The sequence below is a fragment of the Pangasianodon hypophthalmus genome, chromosome 4 (assembly GCF_027358585.1).
Source record: "Pangasianodon hypophthalmus isolate fPanHyp1 chromosome 4, fPanHyp1.pri, whole genome shotgun sequence".
Taxonomy (NCBI): Eukaryota; Metazoa; Chordata; class Actinopteri; order Siluriformes; family Pangasiidae; genus Pangasianodon; species Pangasianodon hypophthalmus.
This window is the reverse complement of record NC_069713.1, coordinates 33,385,466-33,412,456: the sequence shown is the minus strand read 5'-3', so window position 1 is coordinate 33,412,456 and position 26,991 is coordinate 33,385,466. Positions and strand designations below refer to the sequence as shown.

General features: G+C 43.8%; 2 gene segments (V, D, J or C); both read left to right on the top strand.

Annotated features, from left to right (window-relative positions):
• The first annotated feature begins 8,051 nt into the window (after positions 1–8,051).
• LOC117597124 (T cell receptor alpha variable 21-like) lies at positions 8,052–8,561 on the top strand. The segment is given in 2 exon segments: positions 8,052–8,094; positions 8,209–8,561. Coding segments are annotated over 2 exon segments (396 nt in total).
• Positions 8,562–20,218: 11,657 nt separating this feature from the next.
• On the top strand, positions 20,219–20,731 carry LOC128318088 (T cell receptor alpha variable 12-3-like; the record flags this gene model as incomplete). The annotated part of the segment is given in 2 exon segments: positions 20,219–20,258; positions 20,424–20,731. Coding segments are annotated over 2 exon segments (348 nt in total), but the record flags the coding sequence as incomplete, so codon positions are not given.
• Between the last annotated feature and the right edge of the window lie 6,260 nt (positions 20,732–26,991).

Genomic DNA, 26,991 nt, shown 5'->3' with positions numbered 1-26,991 from the left:
CTGGAGCACAGCCATGCTTTTCTCACAAGATGGAGCTATTTACATCTTTACATTCACTTCTTCAGTTCTCTATCTATGACGGTCATTTGTTTTTGTAAATCTTTAATCACATTTGCACCGACTACAAGTTGTGGTAACAGTATATTTTAAGGAACACAATATTGGCATTAAGTAAAGTCTTATTATCTGTCCATTAAAACCCAAATTACCCATTTCACTATAAAATTATTCTTTACCCATAAAGATATATATTGCTTCATAATTGGGGCTCAGTGATAATTACAGAAATTTTTACTTGCATAATGCATAATAAATACTTTTTTCTAAAGCCATTGTTATGCACATTCATGAAGAATTAATCATCTAAATTCAAATGTTATTAGTGTGATTTGAAATGGGTTATTGCTGTAGGTTCTAGGAAGCATCTTGACTTGGCAGTTTATTGCTTTAAAAGCTAATAAGAGTTTAATAAATCGCTAACGTGACAATACACCGATCAGCCATAACATTAAAACCACTGCGAGGTGAAGTGAATAACACTGATTATCTCATTACAGTCGCAGCTGTCAAGGGGTGGGATATATTAGGGAGCAAGTGAACAGGCAGATAAAATGATCTTAGATAAAAGTTCCTTGATAAAACGTATTTACAAAATTGCTTAACTAATTCTGAAAAAAATCTAGGCTAAGAGTGAGAGTAGGGGTGACACAGGGTTACAACAAATAAACAAACGTCAGTGTGTTTCATACCATCTGAAGAGCTTGTTTTCCTACAAGGGATTTTCTCAGTTCCTCATCACTTCTGCAGTTATATATTTTCCCGAGAAGGTTACGTTACGTAACATAAGTTGTGATCTGGTGAGCTAGCGTGGTGACGGGGAATGGAGCTATGGCAGAAGCACACGTCCCGGAACAGTCAGCGTCTAGGGAAATACAGAGAGAGCTGGAGGGAAACACACACAACACAGCAGATTAGTAACAACTTGGAAACCAACAGAAGAACAACGAGCAGGTAAGGGTCTGTAGCCTAATAGTAGGTCAGACGCTGACTGAACGGAAACATGTGCTTATATGCGGTGCTGATCAGGCGTGATGACGAGTGACTGGTTAGAACTCTGGCGATGGTGGGCGTTGACTAGGGAATGGCTCCGGTGACTCTGTGACAGTACCCCCCTCACGGCTCGCTCCTGAAGGCCGAGGACCCCAACGTCGCAGTGGCCTATCTCAACATCTGGGTGCTGGACAATGTGGATGTTGCTGATGGAACTAGTGGAGGAGCATGGGGTCCAGGATGGGCTCTTAATCTGCTATTGGAGCAACGGGGGGTTCAGTACTGTCAACGGGATCTCTGGATGAAAGAGACACAGGAGAGTGGTGAGGTATGAGGAGGGAGACGTGAAAAGAAGGGTGAATCTTGAGGTGTGCTGGGAGCCGGAGTTCATATGTGACGGGGTTAATTTGCCTTACGAACTGGAAAGGACTGATGTACTTGGGACTCTTTCGGCAGGGCAGACGCAGCCTGATGTCCCGGGTGGAGAGCCATACCTTGTCACAGGGCTGGTAGGTGGGTGTTTTGTTTCTACGAGTGTTGGCATGGCTCTCATGGCAGCGTTCTGCCCGCTGCAGCTGGTGATGGGCCTCTTCCCAGACTCTCTCGCTCTCCCCGCACCAGTGGTCCACAGAAGGTACCTCGGATGGTTCACCGGACCAAGGGAAGAGAGGAGGTTGGAAGCCGAGTACACACTGGAAGGGAGTGAGGCCGGTGGTGGATTTACGAAGTGAATTCTGTGCATAATCGGCCCAGATGACGTACCGGTTCCAGGAGTTCTTGTGGTCATGGCAGTACGTTCAGAGTAAGCAACTGATCTCTTGTACCTTCCTCTCCATCTGTCGATTGGCTTGGGGATCAAAGCCCGAGGTAAGGCTCACGGTCACACCTAGGAGAGAGAAAAAGGCCTTCCAAACACGTGAGATGAATTGCGGTCCTCTGTCAGAAACTATGTCTTCAGGACATACCAAAATTTCTAAATACCTGGTTGAACAGGATTTCTGCAGCTTCGAATGCCATGGGAAGTCCCTTGAGTGGGATCAGCTTGCACGCTTTGGAGAACCTGTCAACAACAGCTAGTATGCAGGTGAAGCCATCTGAAGCCAATCTGCCTCTAGGTGTGACCAACGGCCTAGAGGAATGGGTAGTGGGAGCAGATTTCCCTCAGGTAGATGACGTGGAACCTTGGAGATCATGCATTCTCTGCATCCCTTATCAAACCTCTGAATGTCGGAACGAATGCCAGGCCACCAGTAACGGTCTTGTAGTAGAGGGGGTATGATCGATCCCCGGGAGACCAGTGTCCAAGGATGTGTGAGCTGCTTGAATCAGTTGGGTCCTGAGTTGTGCGGGGACATACATCACTCCGGCTGGGCATTCCGGCGGAGCAGGATCTGTAAGAGAAGCAGCAGCAATGAGGTCTTCCATATTCCACTGTATGGGGCTGAATATACAGGAGGAGGGTAACACTGGTACAGGGTGTTCAGGTGTGTCATCGGATGTGCGAAGGCGGGATAGTGTGTCTGCTTTTATGTTTTTTGATCCGGGTCTATAGGAGATGGTGAAGTTGAAGTCTTTTCGCGTCTCTGAGATATTGCAGGTTCTTATGGTCTGTGAAGAGGGTGAAAGGGTGCTGGGCTCCTTCCAACCAGTGTCTCCACTCCTTGAACACAAGCTTGATTGCCAGTAACACACGGATCCCAATGTCATACTTTTGCTCCTCTGGTGAGAGTTTCTTTGAAAAGAAGGCACATGGAAGAAGTTTGCTGAGGTTATCCTGCTGCTGTGAGAACACTGCGCCTACTCCAGAGGTGGAAGCATCGACCTCTACCACAAATGGCTTTGTGGGGTCAGGGTGGACGAGGAGTGGCGCAGTGGTGAAGGTGTTTTTTAGGCGTTGGAAAGCTTGTTCTGCTTCTGGGGACCAGGAGAGGGACTTAGGACTAGCTTTTAGTAGCAAAGTGAGTGGAGCTGTGATCATGCTGAAGTTCTTGATAAACCGTTGGTAGAAGGGAAGGCCTCCGGTGAATCCGTGACAGTCAGGTTTACCAGGACAGGAACATGGACCCAGTGGACACTGTGGATCAGAACCCCAGTAAACACTCTGTTCTGGATATTGATGGAAAAAAAAAAACAAAGACACAAAGCAGACTGTGTCAGATTGACTAGTTTTAAATGTTTAGTTTCTACATTGCTAAACCTGTTTAAATTTAAATGGAACAGTTCCACTAGATGTAGAGACACCACTGATAACAAATGTATAATGTGTAATTAAATTATTGACTCATTTCATTTTATATTGTGATTTAATACTTATATAATATTTTTTAAATAATTAAATTGTATGAAATATATTGTTGTGATTATTAGCTTTTATTAGCAGTTACTGCTTCTAGTTTGTGTTTTTGCTTAAAATATATTTAGGCCAGTTTCCCTAACTGATGCTGAATGTAAAGCCAGGATGCTTCAGTAAGAATCAACAATCTGTCAGTAACATTGGTGACACTGTCATGTGATGCTTTGGGGCAGAGCTTCATCAACCTTTATGATGTTAACATATCAGAGTACAGAAAGAATTTTTTCATTCAGCTAAGACCATTCATCATGTTCACTGTTATATTCATGTGTCTGTGGCTTTCACTAGGTGAGTTCTACATTGACTTTTTGTTCTTTCAGAAATATTAAGTGTTGAATTAGTGATTAATTATTGTGTGTGGTGTTAAGAAACATCAGAATGTGGGTGTGACTTATGTAGTTCTGGTTTGATTGTGTAAAGGTTAAAAACATTATGTTCTCTTCTCTATGACAGGTGACTCCATGCCAGATTCAATACAGTCACTTTCCCCTCGTGAAGTTGTAGGTGAAGGTGATGATGTTACTCTGTCCTGCAACTACACAACCACCAGTACTGCAGCAGGCACCTACCTGCACTGGTACAGACAATATCCAGAATCTAAACCTGAGTTCCTTCTGTACATCACTGCAAGTGGACAGAAAAATGTCCCTATTTCACCACATCTGTCTGCTGAAGTTGATGATAATAATAAACGAGTGGATCTGCTCATCTCCCCTGCTGCTATATCAGACTCTGCACTATACTACTGTGCTCTGCGGCCCACAGTGACAGGAAATCCAACTGCACTGTACAAAAACCTACACAGACCTCACACATGAAAGTGTTGAAGAATAACAAGAAGAAGAAAAGACAGTAAACTCTGCCTACAATTAGCATTCTAGTTACTGATCCAGTAGGAATGTAACCAAATGCAAATACATTATTTGGATTAAACAGATAACGCATTCTAAACGAGTATAACTGTAGATATGAATAGGAGAAGCAGGATTCATCCTGGAAGATCATATGGGCATTATAATGAAATGCAGCTTAAAGGATCCTAGTTTGACTTGCAGCTGCACTGCATCCCAGCTTTGTAATAGATTCTGATATCGTGTCCAGAGAATGTTTCTGACCTTTCTGTACTGTAACAAACTCAAAGAGTGAATTAAATCTGATCAAATATTATTAGTTGGACATAACCTTTCTGAAATCAAGGAAACAGTGTTTATAGTGTCACAGAAATCATCAAAATTAAATAACATGGAAATGTGACATGGGAACACAATTCTTTCACCTTGCAAAGTTTCCATCCATTCGTTAAGGCATGTTTGCTCTACGGAGTTTCCTTAAAATCAGACAGTTTCCTCCAGGTTCTCTGGTTTCCTCCCACCTCCCATTAACATGCAGGTAGGTGGATCAGCAACTGTAAATTACCTCTAGCTTTGAACAGTGTGTGAATGGCTGGCATCCCATCCAAGCCCAAGCCCAATGGCCCAATTCCTCTTCCATTTCTACTGAACTGTGTTTTGTTTTTCATAACTTTCTTGTTCAGGATCCTGCAGCTGATCCAGTTGAGCTGGAATGAGGCAAGTCTTCTGGGGTTGTGGAAAGCCAGAGCACTTGACTATGCCTAAGTAAAAGTGGGAGGAGCTAGATGTGGTGCGATACAGTTTAGACAGTTTCACAGAGATACTGCCGTTTATATCTACTGTAAGAGAGACACTCACAACAATCATGTTCCTCTTCTTTGTTTTCATAGCTGTTAAAAACATTGGTAAGTCATTTATATTATACACAAACTTTAGGTGGATGCTGGAGATTTGTACTGATACCTTAACATGATGATTCAGTTGGTGAAAAAAAAATTAACGTCCTTAAGCAATGAAAATAGAAATGTTTATGTTGTTGCAATGTCTTTACAGCAGGTGCTGTTGACAGCAGCATTACACCAGACCAACCCGACATATCTTCAAGTGAAGGCAGCAGCACCACACTGACCTGCACATATGATCAATCAGCTGACTATCTCTACTGGTATCGACAAAACCCTCAATCAGGACCAGAGTTTCTGCTGAGGATTACAGTATTTACAGGTGATGTCACTAAAGCTGAACAACTTGACCCAAGACTATCCATCAGACTCCGTAAAAAGGAAAAGAAAGTAGATCTGGAGATCTTTCCTGCTTCAGTATCAGACTCTTCACTGTACTACTGCGCCATGCAGCCCACAGTGACAGGAAACACAACTACACTGTACAAAAACTCCTTCACATCACAAAAGGGAGGTTTTTCTTTTTCTCAGGAGGGGGAGCTGTTTGGCTTTTTGATTCAAATAAATTTTCCTTTTTCAATTTCCAGTCTGTGATGTTGGAATAACTTTGAATATCTATGCTGATTGTGCTAGAATAATCTCCATAGAAAATGTTAATCACCTTTCTGGATATTAAGAAATTTTATTATTTCATAAATTTAATTCTCATGCATCAGGTCTGTTTTATTATTTAAACCCAAAACCCAAAATGTCCCAACAAATGTAGCTGTTATTTGTGGACAGAATTTGTTTAGAAAAATATATGTTTAAGTGAAATGTTAGAATATGTTAGATGTTCTACATTAGAATATGTTGTTATTGTATAAAATTAAAATCCTACTCAGTAAACATTACCTCTTCAGGTAAATAATGAAGTGAAGTGACTTGTGGCCAAGTATGGTGACCCATACTCAGAATTTGTGCTCTGCATTTAACCCATCCAAGTGCACACACACAGTAGTGAACACACACACCCGGAGCAGTGGGCAGCGTTTTTTTGCTGCGGCGCCCGGGGAGCAGTTGGGGGTTCGGTGCCTTGCTCCAGGGTCTCACCTCAGTCGTGGTATTGAGAGTGGGGGAGAGCGCTGGTCATTCACTCCCCCCACCTACAATCCCTGCCGGACCCGAGACTCGAACCCACAACCTTCAGATTCACCTTTGGGTTGCAAGTCCGACTCTATATCCATTAGGCCACGACTGCCCCCCAATAATAGACTGTAGAGAGTTATGGAAGTGTTGTGTTTTTTAAAGATCAGAATGATGTGGGAACTGAATCGCTTTTCAGCCTCATCTACAGGTAGTTATGTGAACTCTATTTATAGCCAGGTTTTTATTCCTTTTAGTAACCAAATAAAGCTTGATTTATTCATATTCATGGGCCAAGCTTCCACGCTGCACAAATAAAAACATCCATATTTTTATAGGAACAAAATGCTAAAAAGAAAAGAAATCAAGTGACCAATCAAACAGGCTAATAACTATAAAAACTCAATAATAAATAGAATAAGTTTGCTAATAGTGGGATGTGATTCCCACCACTGTAAAGAGATGTTTAAGAGGTGAAGTGGGATGCAGTGTGTTGATCAGCAACAGTGGAATAGTTGTGTGTTGTATTGGTGACTCAGTTCACTGTCACTGATACTGTGAAGTGATGATCTGTACAAAGTTATGCTACAACAGCAGCACTTCCTGGGTGTGGCCTTCTAGAGACGTGTTCCCTCATGTGTAAAGTTCAGCACATACAGCACTATTATACACAATCCTCACAGAGCTGTGTTCAGAAATGGCTCAACTATACAACTTACTGTACATAGTGAGATACACACCACTGATTCTCACTCTAGCTGCAGGTAATTCATTTTCATTAATAAATTAATTAATATTAATTACTTCCCATATTTGAAGCATTAAGCTAGTTATTTCCTGAGATAAAGTTTTAACTCGTTTACAAAAATACTTCACAGATTTATTTCTTTATGTTCTTCTCTACAGCAGGCAGTTTTGCAGATAAAATTTGGCCGACGGATGAAAATACCAACATTATCGGGAAAGAAACAGACACTGTTACTCTGAAATGTTCATATGAAACAAGCAGCAATAACATTTGGCTTTTCTGGTACAAACAATATCCTAACAGCGCACCACAGTTTTTACTGTATAAAAATGCAAGGTCAGCATCTGGAGAGCGCAAACCCACTGACACTCGATTAGAGTCAAAAACAACCAGAGACTCTACTGAACTTACTATCAGAGGTCTAAAGCTCTCAGATTCTGCACTCTATCACTGCGCTCTCAGAGTAGCAGCACAGTAATACAGAGTCAATGAAAGACTGTACAAAAACATAACAATGGTTTATATGAAGTTTCTAAAACCACATTAAAGATACTCCCTTTACCAACTTGTTATCAGTTAACCACAGACACAAACAGCATTTGTGGTAACATATGCAGCTGAAAGAAACAGGAAACTAAAATAAAGAGCATTTAAACATGACAACTACACATTAATCACACTAAATTCACAAATCTACATTTTTCATGCTACAAAGTATTTTTTAAGAAAGATATCACAACTATTGTGACTTATACTAATAAAGTGCTTTCTTAGCCCCATTCCAATACAGCTTATGTATGAAGCCCATCTGCCAGCCAAATGAATGATTTTAATGTCCTCAAATTAACACAATAATCTGATAGGCTACCTGTGCAGTATGAGAGGAAGCAGAGGTGTGATGAATAAATGAATAAATATGAGTGGGTGGAGCTACATGTAGAGACATCAGAGACAATCTCAAATACACAACACTGGCATTTATTTCTAAAGCTAGAGGTCTGAACTAAACACTCAGGATAACAATGTTACTCCTCTTCTTGCTTTTCTTCACTATTGCTGATATCGGTAAGTCATATACATTGCACATGAAACTATACATTTTTATAATTACCAAGGACCACAATTTCACTTTAATTTATTATTAATAAATGGTGATCATTTATTATAATGTTTTTATAGCACAGGCTGCAGACAACAGCATTAAACCAGAAAAACCCTCCAGATCTGTAACTGAAGGCAGCAACATCACACTGTCCTGCACATATACTGGATCAGCTTACAGTCTCCACTGGTATCAACAAAAACCTGGATCAAGACCAGAGTTTCTGCTGCTGATTCTTGAAGCCAATGGACTTGTCACACACACTGTACCACCTCATCCACGATTGTCTATGAAACTTGATAAAATGGGAAAGAAAGTGGATCTGCTCATCTCCTCTGCTGCAGTGACAGACTCTGCACTGTACTACTGCGCTCTGAGGCCCACAGTGACAGGAAACACAACTACACTGTACAAAAAGCACTACACATGACTGGAGCACAGCCATGCTTTTCTCACAAGATGGAGCTATTTACATCTTTACATTCACTTCTTCAGCTCTTTGTCTATAATGTTCATTTGTTTTTGAAGGTCAACCATCATTTTCTGTAACCATGATAAACTGCTAATGTGATCAGAGCTTCCTTTGTATGAGGAGTTGTTAGCTCAGCTACAACCTAGTCTGTTGGTTAACTGCTCATTATCTCCTTCTTGCACTGATCACTGACTTCTGAAGACCATGCTGTCAGGTTCACCAGGACAGGAACATGGACCCAGTGGACACTGTGGATCAGAACCCCAGTAAACACTCTGTTCTGGACATTCTTGCAGCATTACAGCTACAACATTACTGCTACATTTGAGTTCTTTGCTCTATTCTAGTTTGATGGAATCTGAAAAACACATAGAAACAAAAACACAAAGCAGACTGTGTCAGATTGACTAGTTTTAAATGTAAAAAAAAAAAAAACTTTAACACAGTTTTGTTCTACTGAAGGAAGAGCAAATGCAAAGTTCAATAATTTACACCCCTTCAAACCTCTCTCTCTCTCTGTCATCTTTCCTCTCTTTCTATCTGTTAATTATGACACAGTTTTGTTAAGCTGGCAGACAGAAGCCCTGCTATTTATTCTTTCTTTCTTTCTCTGAAAATAAACATTTTCCATAGACACACTATGATGGAAAAAGTCTTTACAACATCTTCAAATACATTAAATTACTGGTTATGAAAAAGTAAATATTTCACAGAAATAGCAAATGTTAATTTGTCAGCAAATGTTAATATGTATGAGCGAAGCTCCTCTGTGCTTTAAAATGACAAACAATGCTCTCAATGCCCTCTAAGCCTCCACTGCAGATATTCAACTCACACATTTCAGGTGAAATAAAACAGTTACAGCAACATAACCTCATGTACAGATTATCACAGTACATCCCTCCACTCGTCTAATGTTAGCTAAAGATACATTGATATATTGTGTCTCACATTAATAAACCAAAAATATTATATCTACAGAACCCAAGGTGTTAGAACCTCACCCTGAGCAAGTATAAAACCCGGGTTTTCTGCACGCAAGACTGGAGTTTAGCTACTTTGTTTTTGGGGATGATGAGAACATTTTAGATTAAAATGCAGATGTCAGGAAATGATTCTAGACCAGTTGTATAAAAGTTCTTAAATCTTTTACTTAGAAGACAAATGTCCATGATCAACAAAAAGTGAGAAAAAAGAGATTAGTCTTATATTAAAAAAACTGTTGATGACATGAAGGATAAGCAAGCATGCAAAAAGAGAGTGAAAAAAATAAATCATAAACAAAGCAAGAGAAAGCAAGCAAGTTTATCTGCAAAAGATGTAGAAGTGACCATGGTACGCTACTGACCGGCGTATGGAAAACAGTGTAAGAACTGTGAGAAAATGAATCAGATTGCTAAGATGTGCAGATCTAGTAAAGTGCATGCAGTTGATGACAATAACAACACAGAGTCTTTGTCATCAGAGGCTTTACAATCTTTGAATAATCTCAAACCTGCGCAAAAAGCCAAGGATAGACTTCAACTCTTTTAAATTTTGGGGTTTTGGCCAGGTCTTCAATGGCTTTGCTTTTTCTTGGGTTTGTTTCTTCTCCTTTGTGTGATCCAGTATGGCCTAAATAACATACTGAAGTCTGAAAGAAGCAGAATTTCTCAGGCGATAATGTGAGGCCATATCCCCTCAAACCATTTAAAACATTTCTCAGCACTACCTCATGCTCCTCAAATATTTTGGAGAAGACAATCAAATCATCCAGGAATACCAGCACTTTGTTCAAATTTATATCTCCCATGCACTCCTCCATTAAGCACTGGAATGTGCTTGGGGCATTTGTGATCCGTTTTTGGCATACGATTGCATTCCCATAATCCTAGGGGGCATACAAAAGCTGGAGAATCCTGACCTGAGATACATCACCAAGAACCACTGAGACCCTCTGAGTGCAGAGAAAGATTCTTCCAGGTTAGGTGAAGCATAGGCATCTTTAATGGTTTGTGAATTAAGTTTCTGATAATCAACGCATAATCTCACGTCGCCATTCTTTTTGCGTACCACCGCGATAGGTGATGAAAACGGAGACTCGGATTCTTGGATGATGCCTGTATCTGGGAGGGATTGTAAGTCTTTCCTAACAGCCTCATAATCTCATGGATGCAGGGAATGGGAACACTGCTTGAATGGTGTTTCATCTGGCAGTTGATTCTGTTCTTGACCCTTGTTGCATGACTGTTATCTAGATCATGGTGTGCAAAAACATAAGAATAACTGTTCAGTTCGCCACTCATCCACATTCTCCACTCCTCCGAAAGAGGAGGATCTCCAAAGTCAAACTTCAAGTTTGAACTTGTGTATGCATTTTGCTGACTTGAACAAGCTGCTGTTTTCATTTGGTCAAGGTGGATATTTTGGATTGTGTCTTGTGGAATAGTTAACTCAGCAATTACACAGTTAATAGGAATTATTATGTCATGGTCCATCTCGTTTCTTACTTGCACAGAGATTTTAAAAGGGGAGATCTTTGGTAAGGAAATCAAACAGCTATCTGTGAAGATTCCACCAGGTAAGGAAGAAATTGATGGCTGCTCGAGTAATGCAAATTGTTTATGACCTGCAGATTTTATGTTCATGTTTCCTTCAAGAACTACATTCTGACCAGCAGGAACAACTTTTGGCTCACGGCTTTTAAGCCTTGCTATTCCAAGTTTAACACTTGACCTCTTTTGGTGCCTCAAATGTAGAATTTTGAGGATTTGGGCATAACCACAGAATGGGGTGCTTTTGGAGGAGGTAATGTCACAGTATTGCTCGTAAATGGAATCCAGAGTATTTGTCCCTATTATGGCTGGTACACTGCCATTGGAACGTGTCTCTGATACTATCAGGGCTTATATCTGCATTTGAGGTTCTGAGTTAATGAACTCTTTACACAACTGAACACTGACCTACACACATCCAATATATGAGACTCTTTGACCGGTGGCTCCTTCAACTTCTAGCACATCATTCACGGGTTTAATAGGGTCTTCGGAGAGGTACTGATCATGGAATGATTGGGAAATTGTTGTGACCTGTGATCCAGTATCAATTAAACAGTTGCAATCAATTTTTTCCAGTTTAACATTGGCTGTAATTTCACTTCCAACCAACCCTTTTGGAAGTACAATGTGATGATTAAATGCTGCATTTACTTTAGGCCTCTGATTGGAGCTTATCTGTTGTCTAGTTCCCATCAGCTCCTCAACAGGAATTCCTCCTAGTTTAAAGAGTGGGATGTTTTCTGTTTAGCTCCATCTTACCTCTCTCAAACCTCCTGCTTTATCTGCAGCTGCTTTCTCTTTGCTGAACCAAGTACTGGATTTAGAGGATTGCTGCAGCTGTTGGTGATATGGCCGTCTTGGCCACATTGAAAGCAATAGGAACACCTAGGTTCCCCTTCAGGAACTCGAGCTGCGTCACGAAACGCTATGGGAACGCCCCCGCGTGACCGCGCTCTGAATCACGTGTCTAATCCGTCCAATGGATGGGCGAGACGTCACGGGCGGGGTGACGTAGCGACCCGGAAGCATAAAAGCCCGAGCGGCGAGCCCCGCGTTAGCTTCCTGTTTTCAGCAAGCGCTCTGTGTTTATTGTCTGTCTATTTTCTGTCTGGTTGGTGTTTTATCGTTGGCATGCCTAAAGCCAAGGATAAGACGAAGGGCGAGAGCGGGCAGCGCTTCAGGCCGTGTGTTCCTCCCTGTCCTCGATTTATTACGGGCGGGGATACACACAGTCTGTGCGTTGCCTGTTTGGGAGCGGAGCATGTTCAGTCGGCTCTCGAGGGAGCCGGCTGCGCACATTGCGAGCGTTTACTTTCTTTGAGGAGAGAGCCCTCACTAGCGTGCCTCGCGGTGCCGGCCCCGTTTCTGCTGAGGCAGAGCGGCGGTTGCGCTCGTGGGGCTCGCAGATGGACCTGGCGGAGGGAATGGAGACGGGCCCGTCCCTTTCTCCTTCCTCACCCTCCAGGTCCTCTGTCCCCTCCCTGGGCTCGGAAGCACGCTCTGCAGTTTCTTCCCCCCGGGGAGCGGACTCGGCGCTCCACCTATCGTCCTCCGAGGAGGTCGATGTGGAGAGCGTCGACCCTGAGCCGCAGTCTCCTCAATACGGGGAGCTGCTCGAGGTGGTTACGCGGGCAGTCGCTAAGCTTAGCATTGACTGGCCCGCTGAGTCACGGCCTGAGCCTCAGGGCTCTAGACTGGAGGAGCGTTTTTTGCACAGTAGGCCGCCACCTCCGCCCCGGAGCCTGCCCTTTTTTCCGGACCTCCACACTGAGGTGTCGAGGTCCTGGAATAGGCCGTTTTCAGCCTGGTTGTTCAGCCCCACTTCTTCCCATTACGCTAATGTGGCGGGGCTGGACTACTCCGGCTACAGGGTGATGCCCAGGGTTGAACAGACGCTAGCCAGCTATCTGTCCCCTGCTGCTGCATCGTCCCTGAAGGCTCCGGCGTTGCCTACCAAGCCGCTGCGGACCACCTCAGCGCTGGTAGGCAAGGCGTACATGGCAGCAGGTCAGGCCGGTGCGTGTCTGCACACCATGGCGGTGTTACAGGCGTACCAGGCTGACCTGCTTAAAGAGCTGGATGAGCAGGGGGAGAGTACGTCTGAGCAGGTAGCTGAGCTCAGGCGGGCCGCTGATCTTTCCCTCCGCGCCACCAAGGAGACCGCCCGTGCTATCGGTCGGTCTATGGCAGTCCTGGTGGCGGCGGAGAGGCATCTCTGGCTGACCCTGTCCGATATGAAAGAGAAGGACAGGGTCGTGCTCATGGACGCCCCGCTTACTCCCTCGGGCCTGTTTGGCGACGCGGTAGACTCCGTCGTCGAGAGATACCAGCAGGCGGCGGCGTTCCAGCGGTTCCTCCCCCGTCGCTCTCTAGCTCGTGGGGCTGCCGGGCGGGGGCAGCCCCCTCCGTGTACGGCCCCCTCCTACAGGGAGGCCCAAAAGCAGAGCGTCGCCTCCCGTGCTCCCCCGAGGCGGGAGCAGGAGTCGCGACGACGCTCTGGGCCCGGCCCTTCGGGCACTAAGGCGGATCTGAGGACCGTCCTCATGTCCAGAAGGGCCGCGGCTAAGAAGCCCTGACGGTTTTGGCCCAGGGCTTCCGAGGGCGGGCCCCTCTGGGGCGACGCGGCGTACACCTCATCTCACGGTGCCCGGGTCCCCCCAGTGCCCTCAGGAGGTCGATCTGCCAACCCTGCCACCTATGGTGCTTCAGGGCGCAGCGGTCTCCGGCGAGCGCCTCTCCCAGTTCTCGCCCGGCAATGTAGCGGGTCTGGGAGGCTCGCGGCCTCTCCTGAGGCCTTCGCAGCGGTTAGCTCATTTCCCCCATGTCGGTTCGCCGCCTCAGGGCACCCAGCTAACCGCTTCTATTACACCAGAGGTCAGTCTCGAGAGACCGATTCCCTTAGTGAGCTTTCTGGCAGCATGGAAACTTCTGCCGAATGTGTCTCATTGGGTCCTGCGTACTGTAGAAAGAGGCTACCGAATTCAGTTCGGCTCGCATCCACCTCGTTTTTCTGGGGTTCTTCCCACTGTGGTGGGTCCCGAGCAGGCTCTGGTATTGGAGCAGGAAGTACGTACTCTCCTGAGGAAGGAGGCCATCGAGGTGGTCCCTCCTCACGACAGAGAGTCAGGGTTCTACAGCCGGTACTTCATTGTTCCCAAGAAGGGGGGAGGGCTGCGTCCCATTTTGGACTTGCGGCAATTGAACCTCTCAGTCGCTCGACTGAAGTTCAGGATGCTTACGGTCACTCAGGTCGTGTCTCAGATCAGGTCCGAAGACTGGTTCGTCACGATCGACCTAAAAGATGCGTATTTCCACATCTCCATCCTTCCCCTGCACAGGAAGTTCCTGAGGTTCGCTTTCGGGGGCGAAGCTTACCAGTATCGGGTTCTTCCCTTCGGCCTAGCACTCTCACCCCGCACCTTCACGAAGTGCGTGGATGCTGCCCTGGCTCCTATGCGACTACAGGGCATCCGCATACTAAACTATATCGACGACTGGTTGATTTTAGCTCATGGTGGTCAGATGGCGGCTCTAAGACTAAACGCCGAGAAAAGCGTGCTTTCTCCAGCTCAGAGAACCGCTTATCTAGGTGTCGTGTGGGATTCGACCACGATGCAGGCACGTTTGTCTCCTGCTCGGATCGAGTCGGTCCTCACAGCGGTCGCGAGAGCGAAAGTAGGCCGGTCACTCACTGTAAAGCAGTTTCAGAGACTGCTGGGCCTATTGGCAGCTGCGTCCAACGTGATACCGTTTGGCCTGCTGCACATGAGACCCCTACAGTGGTGGCTCAAGACCAGGGGGTTTTTCCGAAACAGAGGAAACCCGCTCCGCATGATCAAGGTCACGCGGCGATGCCGCCGTGCCTTAGCTGTGTGGAGAGAACCTGGGTTCTTGTCTCAGGGCCCGGTCCTGGGAGCTCCTGGTCGCCGCGTAGTGCTAGCGACGGATGCGTCCCTCACCGGATGGGGAGCGGTCATGAGTGGCCGTCCTGCCCGTGGTCTGTGGAGCGGCCGCCATCTCACTTGGCACATCAACCGCCTGGAGATGCTGGCCGTGTTTCTAGCTCTGAAACACTTTCTCCCAGACCTAAAAGGCCGCCACGTGTTGGTGCGCACCGACAACACGACGGTGGTCTCTTACATCAACCGCCAGGGAGGTCTGCGTTCGCGCCCCCTTTACAGGCTGGCGCTCCAGATCCTTGTGTGGTCCCAAGGGAACCTCCTCTCATTGAGAGCGGCCTACATCCCTGGTCATCTCAACGTGGGAGCGGACGCCCTGTCGAGGCAGGGGCCGGTGCCCGGGGAATGGAGACTCCACCCCGAGGTGGTGGAGCTCATATGGCGTATGTTCGGCAGAGCCCAGGTGGATCTGTTTGCGACGCAGGAGACGTCGCACTGTCCCCTTTGGTTCTCTCTGATTCATCCAGCTCCTCTTGGACTGGATGCCATGGTACAGCCGCGTTGGCCGGGCCGAGTATGGTTCTCGGACCTGATTTCCCTCCTAGACGGCTCCCCATGGGAGATTCCGATCAGGAGGGATCTCCTCTCACAGGCGGAGGGCCATCTTCACCCCCGCCCGGAGCTGTGGAAGCTGTGGGTGTGGCCTCTGAGGGGGCACAACTCCGCGCTTCCGGTCTCTCAACCGAGGTTGTGGAGACCATCCTCCAGTCCAGAGCTCCCTCTACGAGGAAACTGTATGCCCTGAAGTGGAAACTTTTCACTTCCTGGTGCGGAGACCGCTGGCTTGACCCTGTTCACTGCCCAGTTGGTACAGTGCTGGAGTTCTTGCAGGCCCGCCTCTCCGTGGGACTGACCCACTCCACCCTGAAGGTGTACGTGGCGGCTATTGCGGCCTGCCACGCCCCTCTCGATGGCCAGTCAGTGGGCAGGCACCCCTGGGTGACACGTTTCCTCCGCGGTGCGCTGAGGATCAGACCTCCAGCTCGATCTCGGGTCCCCTCGTGGGACCTGGCTGTGGTTTTAGAGGCTCTCTGCAAACCCCCCTTCGAGCCCATAGAGGAGATTTCGGACCGTCTTCTGACGTTGAAAACTGCCTTTCTCTTGGCAATTTCCTCTCTTAGGAGAGTGGGGGATCTTCAGGCCCTCTCGGTGGCCCCTTCCTATATAGACTTTGCGCCTGGTTTGGCCAAAGCATTCTTGTACCCCCGAGCGGGGTACGTACCGAAAGTCCCCTCCTCGGCACCACGGCCAGTCGTGCTGCAGGCTTTCTGTCCTCCTCCCTTCAGGGAGCCCGACCATTGGAAGCTCAATTGTACTGGACACGTACGTCCACAGAACTGCCCTGTGGAGAAAGGCGGACCAGTTGCTTGTTTGCTTTGGTCCCCCTAAGAGGGGTTTTCCTGCTTCTAAGCAGACCCTCAGCCGGTGGATTGTAGAATCCATTTCTCTGGCTTTCGAGTCCTCTGGTCTCCCCAGTCCCCTGGGGGTCAAGGCTCACTCTACCCGAGCGGTGGCGGCCTCTAAGGCCTTTCTGGCAGGTGTGTCCTTACAGGACATCTGCAACGCGGCGGGATGGTCCACGCCCCTGACCTTTGCCAGGTTTTATGACCTAGATACCCGAGCCACTCCCGGCTCCTCTGTCCTTGTGCCTTAGGCTTGCCTCCTCCTGGAGGCAGGGACTTGTAAGTCTGGCGGCATGGGTATATTCGTTCCCATAGCGTTTCGTGACGCAGCTGGAGTTCCTGAAGGGGAACGTCTCCAGGTTACGTATGTAACCATGGTTCCCCGAGGGAACGAGACACTGCGTCTCGGTGCCACACTTCCGGCGTCCCTGCGGCGCTTGCTTCATTTTCCAGTAAGCTAACGCGGGGCTCGCCTCTCGGGCTTTTATGCTTCCGGGTCGCTACGTCACCCCGCCCGTAACATCTCGCCCATCCATTGGACGGATTAGACACGTGATTCAGAGCGCGGTAACGCGGGGGTGTTCCCATAGCGTTTCGTGACGCAGCGTCTCGTTCCCTCGGGGAACCATGGTTACATACGTAACCTGGAGACGTTTTCTTGCTTACCCTATCAGGGTTGGTTAATGTTTGCTTCTTGAACGTGGGGTCTTCGATTGCTTTGGGTTTCTTTTCCTTCATCATTTTAGTTTTCTCTGATTCCCCTCTTTGGATGTGGTGAAAGCTGCAAGTTGGGCTTGGAGGTCAGCTATTTGTTTTTGAATCTGTTTCATTGCTGAAGATAAACTATCAACCTGCTTACTCACATCATAATCATCTGCCTCAGAAGCAAACATGACTTGGGCGTTAGACAATGCTTTTTACTTCACGAGTCCTAGATGCTCCTTCATTCTGCTGTTTTTGGCAGCTATTCTGTTTTCTTTTGTCCTAAGCAGCGATGCTTCTTTTGCTCAAGCTGTAGTGTGACGATAATAGTATTGTTCCAGCACCCTGTACAGAATTGCTTGAATAGTTGCCTGTTTGCATCACCAGCTGGGATGACTTTCCTTTTCAGAATGGTGTTTAGAGCTATGTGTAAATGCTGCAGATAGCTGGATGGCTTCTCCCCAGAGTTCTGATTGGTATTAAAGAATTTGTAAAAAGCTCACCCCATCTTCAACTGTTGCATATGCCGAGTCAAGCAAATCTAGGTAAGCTTTTGGGATAGCTTTTGTGGTCTAATGGTTTGACCACATTGGCTGCAGGAGATAGCAGGCTATCTACAATTTTCCTCATTAATACCACATCTGATAGGGTGGAGTCAGTCATGTAAAACTCCAACCTGCTATGCCATGTGTCATAAACAACTTCATAGCTGGAGCAAGGAACTCTTCCCAAAAAGGGCTGTAATCAAACAGTAGACTGAAATTGAGTAGCTATCTCAGTACTTTTCACAATGTGTTCTATGACTACCCTTTGCAGTTCTGGTGTACTCAGATGGTCAGGGGATAACTGAAAGGGATGCAAAGTCTTCTCTGCAGATGAAGGTGAAACTTTAGGCTCCGTATATGATTCTACATGAAAGGGAGGGTTTGGTTCAGAGCAATAATCAGGCTCTTGAGCTGTGCCTGGGCTATACAGAGGTTTATGAGCTGGTGAAGACATTTCTACTGTCACTTTAGGTGGAGAGACTGAGACTCATTCTTAAGTTATCTTTGTTTCTACAAACTCTCTCACACTCTCCAACAGACATTTATCAATAGACCTTGTCAAAAAGCAGCTTTACAGAAATCCAGATGTAGAGCTTGATCTTCACTGAGCAGCCAGAGGTGACAACGGCAAAGAAAAACTCCAGAGGGTCCATATGAGGAAGAAACCTTGAGAGAAACAAATCTCAAAAGGAAACTCATCCTCTCAAGGGTGAATCCGGGTAGTGTGATATTGAGCCATAAAATATATAACACAAATATATATTATGATTCTTTATGTCTATGGTTTTAATGGTAAGTGTATACAAAATGAATTAGAAAAATGTGTGTGCTTATTCTGGAGAATACACTACCAGAATGCATGATACTATATATAAAAAAACAGGCAAGCAGTTTAAGCATTATGAATACTGTATGTCTGATCTTGCACAACATCCAGAAATATGGGAAAATTTATTATCACAATCTTTGTATTTGGACTGTCCTCAAATTTACAGATAAGAGGCTTCAATGCTGTAATTAGTAGAGAGACAAACACTAATGTCAGTGTCTTGTAAACAATAAATAAAATAGATAAAAAATAGTATATCAGGCAAATTTCGCAGAATTGAATAAACTTTCTGTCCACACTGTCCATACAATACTCACATTTAATGGACAAGTCTAGCTACATGAAGACCAGCAGGAATTCAAACACAATAACAAACACAATAACTGAAGTTAACAATTTGTAATCTACTGGAAAGTGCTGCAAAATTGAAATAATTGAAGTAATTGAATGAAAAGATTTGGAGGTAAAAGTGCGAGTGTCTGTTTTTCCACTAGGGGGCAAAATAAAGCAATAAACTCAGCTTTCACTCGGTAACTACGTCTCTTTCCAACAGAACCAAGTTAGGGGTTTCACAGCAACAGGGGTGAATACTTTACAATTACAGCTTTGACGTTTGTTATTGGTAAAACTTTCTTGCAAGCTATATTACTTCCCCACCCCCTTAAGTATTATGATGTACGCCATGTGTCCAAAAGTTTGTGCACCCCTGACCATTACACCCATATGTCCTTGTTGAACATCCAGATTTATTCCCCCTTTGCTGTTATAATGAGCTCCACTCTTCTGGGAAGGGTTTCCACTGTCTGTTGGAGCGTGGCTGTGGGGATTTGTGTTCATTCAGCTACAACAGCATTAGTGAGGTCAGGTGCTGATGTTGGGATGTCGAGGAGGTCTGGGGTGCAGTCGGTGTTCCAGTTCATCCCAAAGGTGTTCAGTGGGGTTGAGGTCAGGGCTCTGTGCAGGACACTCGAGTTCCTCCACTCCAACCTTCACACACCATGTCTTGATGGAGCTCGCTTTGTGCACAGGGGCATTGTCATGCTGGAACAGGTTTGAGTCTCTTAGTTCCAGTGAAGGGAAACTGTAATGCTACAGCATTCAAAGACATTCTATACCATTGGAGAAGAAGCACATATGGGTGTGATGGTCAGGGGTGCACATACTGTGGATTTAGTTCTAATGAGTTTCAGTCAGTTTATCTGTTTTGTAGGTGATACTGCATATACATTTATACATTTAGAATAAATCTTTCAGTTAGATTTTGATAAATTGAGACATTTAAGAAGAGTCATTGGTCACTAAAATGATTTTTTTAGTTCTAGCACAATTGACATTGGATTAATTGTAATGTAGCCTGTTACCTAAATTGAGTTTGACAGCCCCAGTATAAAATATAAATTAAAACCTTTATGATTAGATGATCATTTTATAGATTACATTTATCAACTTCTACTATTTTCCTTTCAGTTTGACTTTGATACTGAGTATAAAACCAGGATGCTTCAGTAAGAATCAACAATCTGTCAGTAACATTAGTGACACTGTCATGTGATGCTGTGAGGCGGAGCTTCATCAACCTTTATGATGTTAACATATCAGAGTACAGAAAGAATATTTTCATTCAGCTAAGACCATTCATCATGTTCACTGTTATATTCATGTGTCTGTGGCTTTCACTAGGTGAGTTCTACACTGACTTTTTGTTCTTTCAGAAATATTAAGTGTTGAATTAGTGATTAATTATTCTGTGTGGTGTTAAGAAACATCAGAATGTGGGTGTGACTTATGTAGTTCTGGTTTGATTGTGTAAAGGTTAAAAACATTATGTTCTCTTCTCTATGACAGGTGACTCCATGGCAGATTCAATACAGCCACTTTCCCCTCGTGTAGTTGTAGATGAAGGTGTTGATGTTACTCTGTCCTGCAACTACAAACCCAGCAGTACTGCAACAAACAACTACCTGCACTGGTACAGACAATATCCAGAATCTAAACCTGAGTTCCTTCTTTATATTTATCAAACTGGAGCTCTGAGTCCCAACCCTCCCCCAAGAATGTCTGCTGAAGTTGATGATAATAAAGATAATAAACGAGTGGATCTGCTCATCTCCTCTGCTGCTGTATCAGACTCTGCACTATACTACTGTGCTCTGCAGCCCACAGTGACAGGAAATCCAACTGCACTGTACAAAAACTTCAACACAGTTTTGTTATAGTGAGAGCAGTTCTGCTGAGGCTTTAGAGAAACTGCCCTTTTTGGGGGAATCTCTCTTTCTCTCTGAAGATTTATAAAGAGTTTATATTGTTGGAACATGTTGCATTATGAGGAGACAGCATTCATTCTTCAGTAGGCACTTTATGCTGGTCAGGGTGGTGGTGGATACGGAGTCTGTCCCGGGATCTCCTGGGTGTAAGGTGGGAAAACACCCTGAATGGGATGTCAGTCCTTCACAGAGCACCATGCACAAAGCCTTTCACACACTCGTTCACACCGAGGGGCAATTTCTCCTAGCAAATGTCCTTCTGTCATGTGTGTTGGAGGTGGGAAGAAACCGGAGAACCCATGTGGAAACCCACACAGACACGGGGTGAACATGTAAAACTGCACACAAACTGACAGTGACCTGAACTCAGCATCAAACTGGGAACCTGGAGCTGTGATGCAGCAGCGCTACCTGCTGTGTCACTGTGCTGCACTAAAACAAATCATCATCACATTCTCACATTTTTACAATTCTTCTGCTTAAAGTCTTTTCTTCTAGTGTGGTGTTGGGTCATTTTTATAATAAAGAAATCTTTGTATCCTCATGCTACAATTCCATATTCCTGGATAGCCAGTGCACTAAAGACAAGGCTTGGCTCAATCCTCATAGCAGAATTCCACAATGCCAGTGGACTCATGAGTCTCTCTGTTCTGACTGGAGTAATGACACTGTTGAATTCTCCTGAGGAAGGACATTTCATCATCTGAGTGTAGTACATCCACATTTAGAGTGCTGAAACTGTATATTGTGGCAATCAGTGATAGCCCAATTTTCAACAACTAAAACCTCAACATCAAAATCTTTAAAAGTAAGGAAGGAGTTTCAGGTGGGACTGTGCAGGAAATCAGATTAGATAAGAATCAGACCTCACACGCTTTGTCACTTCTGTTGGGATGGAGAATATCTGTGGAATTTACCACTGCAGTGTGTGTGATTTACAGTTTGCTGCCTTATTTTATACGGTGTGTGTATTGTGTGTGTGTGAATAAAAACTATATATTTTGAAAATATATAAATTTGTGAAATTAAAGTACTCTTTTCTACAGCTCATAGCTCTTTTGGTCTTTCTGTAATGTATGACCTGTATGTGGGGTAAATATTTATTAGTGTGTTAAGGTTTTTCTCCTCGGTGAACACAAGATGGCGCAGTCACTTATCTTATTGTGGACAAAGTACTAGAGCACCACACAGCCCTGCTCACATCCTCCAGAGATGTTGAGCTCTTTGCTGATGAATACTACTTTTCACAATAAAACCTCTGTGATAGAGGCTATAGCTGTTCTTCTATCATACCTACTGCATATATATTATCCTCACCCCTGCCCTGGTTACCCTTAGTAGCTAAGCTAATTTCACACACACCATTCTGATAAAACAACACAACTGCCCACTTAAGACTAAACTGGTAAAATTTAAATAAAATTTAAATAAAAAATTAAATACAAACCTTTATTAGTAAAAAGACAGTTTCCCCATGTGATGCTGAATGTAAAGCCAGGATGCTTCAGTAAGAATCAACAATCTGTCAGTAACATTGGTGACACTGTCATGTGATGCTGTGGGGCGGAGCTTCATCAACCTTTATGATGTTAACATATCAGAGTACAGAAAGAATATTTTCATTCAGCTAAGACCATTCATCATGTTCACTGTTATATTCATGTGTCTGTGGCTTTCACTAGGTGAGTTCTACATTGACTTTTTGTTCTTTCAGAAATATTAAGTGTTGAATTAGTGATTAATTATTGTGTGTGGTGTTAAGAAACATCAGAATGTGGGTGTGACTTATGTAGTTCTGGTTTGATTGTGTAAAGGTTAAAAACATTATGTTCTCTTCTCTATGACAGGTGACTCCATGGCAGATTCAATACAGCCACTTTCCCCTCGTGAAGTTGTAGATGAAGGTGTTAATGTTACTCTGTCCTGCAACTACAGTGTTTCAGTAGACGCCCTGCAGTGGTACAGACAATATCCAAAATCTAAACCTGAGTTCCTTCTTTTCATCACTCCAAGTGGATTTAAAACTGACCCTCTTCCACCACGTCTGTTTCCTAAAGTTGATAATAATAACCGAGTGGATCTGCTCATCTCCCCTGCTGCTGTATCAGACTCTGCACTATACTACTGTGCTCTGGCGCCCACAGTGACAGGAAATCCAACTGCACTGTACAAAAACTTTACACAGTTTTGTTCTACTGAAGGGAGAGCAAATGCAAAGTTCAATAATTTACACCCCTTCAAACCTCTCTCTCTCTCTCTCTCTCTCTCTCTCTCTGTTATCCTTCCTCTCTTTCTATCTGTTAATTATGAGACAGTTTTGTTAAACTGAAGGCAGATCAGCTGCTAATGTTCAATAATTTACATGCCTTTCGAGCTAGCAGACAGGAGCCCTGCTATTCTTTCTTTCTTTCTTTCTTTCTCTGAAAATGAATGTTTTTCATTTTCATAGACACACAATGAGGAAAAAACCTGTTTCGAGTTTAATTGGACTGTTTAGAGTAACAAATCTGTTATATGTTGGTCTGTGGCATTCATGTCTGGAATGATGAGACATTTAGGAAACTGAATCTTGGTTTAAATGTTTGTTTAAAAAAGGGAGTGTCATGATATGAGATCAGTTCCTGCCATTCAGCTGTATTGAACACAGGATGGAAATTTGACTTTAGGAAAAAACTGGTTCATGAAGCTAACAGGCTCCTGTGTTTCATATTAATACACAACAAATAACAAAATCTTAGGGAAGCCAAACTGACCTCAAAGCAAGGTTTAAATAGGCAGAACACAGGTGACCATAATGACTAATCAAACACAGGTGGAGATCATTAACCCAGAATGCAATTTGGAAAGAAATACAGATTCATAAAATGTCCCCATCTGCTGACCAAAACAGTTACGTGAGGCTGAGCATTTACACGCAAAATAAATACTAAGAAACTCTGAAATTCATGTAAATGTTTCAAAGATTCTACTTTTCACTCGAGTTGTCAATAATATAATTTGTACTGAAAATTGTGGAATCAGAAAAGAATTCAGAACAGAAGCATTTTCACTAGTGGACTCAGATTTTTGGACCCTGCTGTGTGTGTTTTCATGGCAGCCCAACTGGGGCCCAGTAACAGCCCATGTATGAACACACTCACAGCACATGCCCATGTGGAGCCCAAATGGCCCGTATTCAACCCATGACCCATGTGACCTGAGAAATGTTCTAATGTAGCACACCACATGGATTACATAAATTAAACTCTTCTAGTGGAAGTAACTGAATGAAAACATTTGAAGAAAGCGCTAGTCCCTGTTATTCCACGAGGAGGCGAAATATAGCAATAAACTCAGCTACTGTCAAAATGTGCTCATTTGTATCTTTCTAAAAGGACCAGTTTAGGGGTTACACAGCAATGAGGTGAATACTTACACAATCACAATGTTTACATGTTTTATTGGTAATAATTTTTGCAAACTATATAGTTTTTTTCCCCACATCAGTTTTATGGACTATTTTGTGTTCAAGAAGGTGAAGGATAATGAAAGGCACATTCTATATATATTTTTTTTTAATGAATTGCAGACTATTCATCTGTTGTGTAAGTGATGTTTCCATTTGTGCAGTTAGAATATAGCTTTGTGTTGACTGTTGACAGCTGGGTCGCCTGGGTGAGGGTGTCTGATGATCCAAGTCCTGAAACACCCTATGACCCCGGGTTCATCACTGATGATGTGTCCAAGTCGCACCATCTGGTGTTTCAACAAACAAGAAACTATAAAATAAATGATTAACAAACAACTTCTTGACAACTTTATGTAAGTAAATAAATAAGTAGATAAATGAATTCATGTCTGTTGCTAAAGGTGATGCATTGATTTTAACAGGCAAATACCAAATCCTTTTTTTCACCAGTCACTTTTTTTTCTTTTGTTTAGTGTACAAATATTGTAGAAAACACCCAAACTGGCAGAGGCTTAGATTTTTGTACAGATGTTAAATCATGAAACAAAACACAGGCCTCTGACTCCAAAAGAGATGTTTAAGAGGTGAAGTGGGATGCAGTGTGTTGATCAGCAACAGTGGAATAGTTGTGTGTTGTATTGGTGACTCAGTTCACTGTCACTGATACTGTGAAGTGATGATCTGTACAAAGTTATGCTACAACAGCAGCACTTCCTGGGTGTGGCCTTCTAGAGACGTGTTCCCTCATGTGTAAAGTTCAGCACATACAGCACTATTATACAGAATCCTCACAGAGCTGTGTTCAGAAATGGCTCAACTATACAACTTACTGTACATAGTGAGATACACACCACTGATTCTCACTCTAGCTACAGGTAATTCATTTTCATCAGTTAATCAACTGAATTAATTTCTACCCATGTTTTTATTAATCTAGTCATTTCACAAGTCAATATTTTGTTTACAAAAATACTTTACAGATTTATTTCTTTATGTTCTTCTCTACAGCAGGCAGTTTTGCAGATAAAATTTGGCCGACGGATGAAGATACCAACATTATCAGGAAAGAAACAAACACTGTTACTCTGAAATGTTCATATGAGTCAAGCAGCAATAACATTTATCTTTACTGGTACAAACAATATCCTAACAGCGCACCACAGTTTTTACTGTATAAAGGCGCAAGGTCATATAGTGATGCGAGCACTCCTGATGATAATCGATTACAGACAGAAACAACCAGAGACTCTACTGAACTTACTATCAGAGGTCTAAAGCTCTCAGATTCTGCACTCTATCACTGCGCTCTTCAAGTAGGAGCACAGTAATACAGAGTCAATGAAAGACTGTACAAAAACATAACAATGGTTTATATGAAGTTTCTAAAACCACATCAAAGATACTCCCTTTACCAACTTGTTATCAGTTAACCACAGACACAAACAGCATTTGTGGTAACATATGCAGCTGAAAGAAAGAGAAAATAAAATAAAGAGCATTTAAACATGACAACTACACATTATTCACACTAAATTCACAAATCTGCATTTTTAATGCTAAAGTATTTTATTGACAGTATCAGAGCTAGCACTCCAGCTTTACTGAAAACATATTTTCAGAGGCCAACATTTGTTAGGCTGCAGCTGCAGGACCCTGAGCAGCTGCTTGTATTGTTTATAAGGCAGAGGGGGTTTGTATGTGATTTTATAATATGTCTAATACCAAAGTTAAGGAGTTTTAAAGGTCGATCTGGGCCTCAAGATCAACACAAGCCTGCAGCTGTTGCAGTTATCAAAGGCATGGACTTATACTAATAAAAGCTAATCTGCACATCTAATAGGTTAAAGATAAAGTAACAGACATTGGGGGGAAATGCATTTGTGAATCTGAGCATTTGGACACTTTTCTTTCTCTGCCATGCAACAGTTCTGTTCTCCTCCCTAACTCAAAACGTGGAAAGGTGGTTGAAGGTCTCGGTAAGCGTACCCAGGTGTTACACAAAGGGCTTTAGTCTCAATGTGCAGAAGTGTTAGTGGGTAGAGCTGTGCATCAGGACTGGAATCCCACCAGCACAACATAAAATCACTGAATCAAAAGTCAGAAAAACAAAACTGTCCCACTGTCCATAAACATTAGGTGGATTTGCTATGATAACCTGCCCCTGTGTGTGTGAGAGAGTGTGTGTTAATGTGTGTGTGTGTGTGTGTGTGTGTGTGTGTGTGTGTGTGTGTGTGCATGGTCCCCAGTGATGGAGTGGTGTCCCTTCCGGGGTGAATTCCTTACACCCAGTGTTAGTCTCCAGATCCACTGCAACCCTGACCAGGATAAAGTGGTAACTGAAGAGAAATGAATGAACTGAGGGATCTGCTCAGAAAACCTTCTATTAGTGAACTGTGTAATATCATCATAAGATTCAGCAGAGTCAACAGAAACACAATGAACAACAACAAGCATCAGAAACTGTATTATCAGCATTTTAATTCATTACTTTCATAAATGGATTGTTACACCACATATGTAATATCAGATGAAATGAGGTTTGAGTTTACAATATTATAAGTGGAAGTAGTGATGAAAGAATTTACATGACTAGGTGTAATTATAAGTGGGTGGAGCTAGATGTGTAAGATACAGTTTAGACAGTTTCACAGAGACAACACTGCCATTCATATCTACTGCAAGAGAGACACTCACAACAACC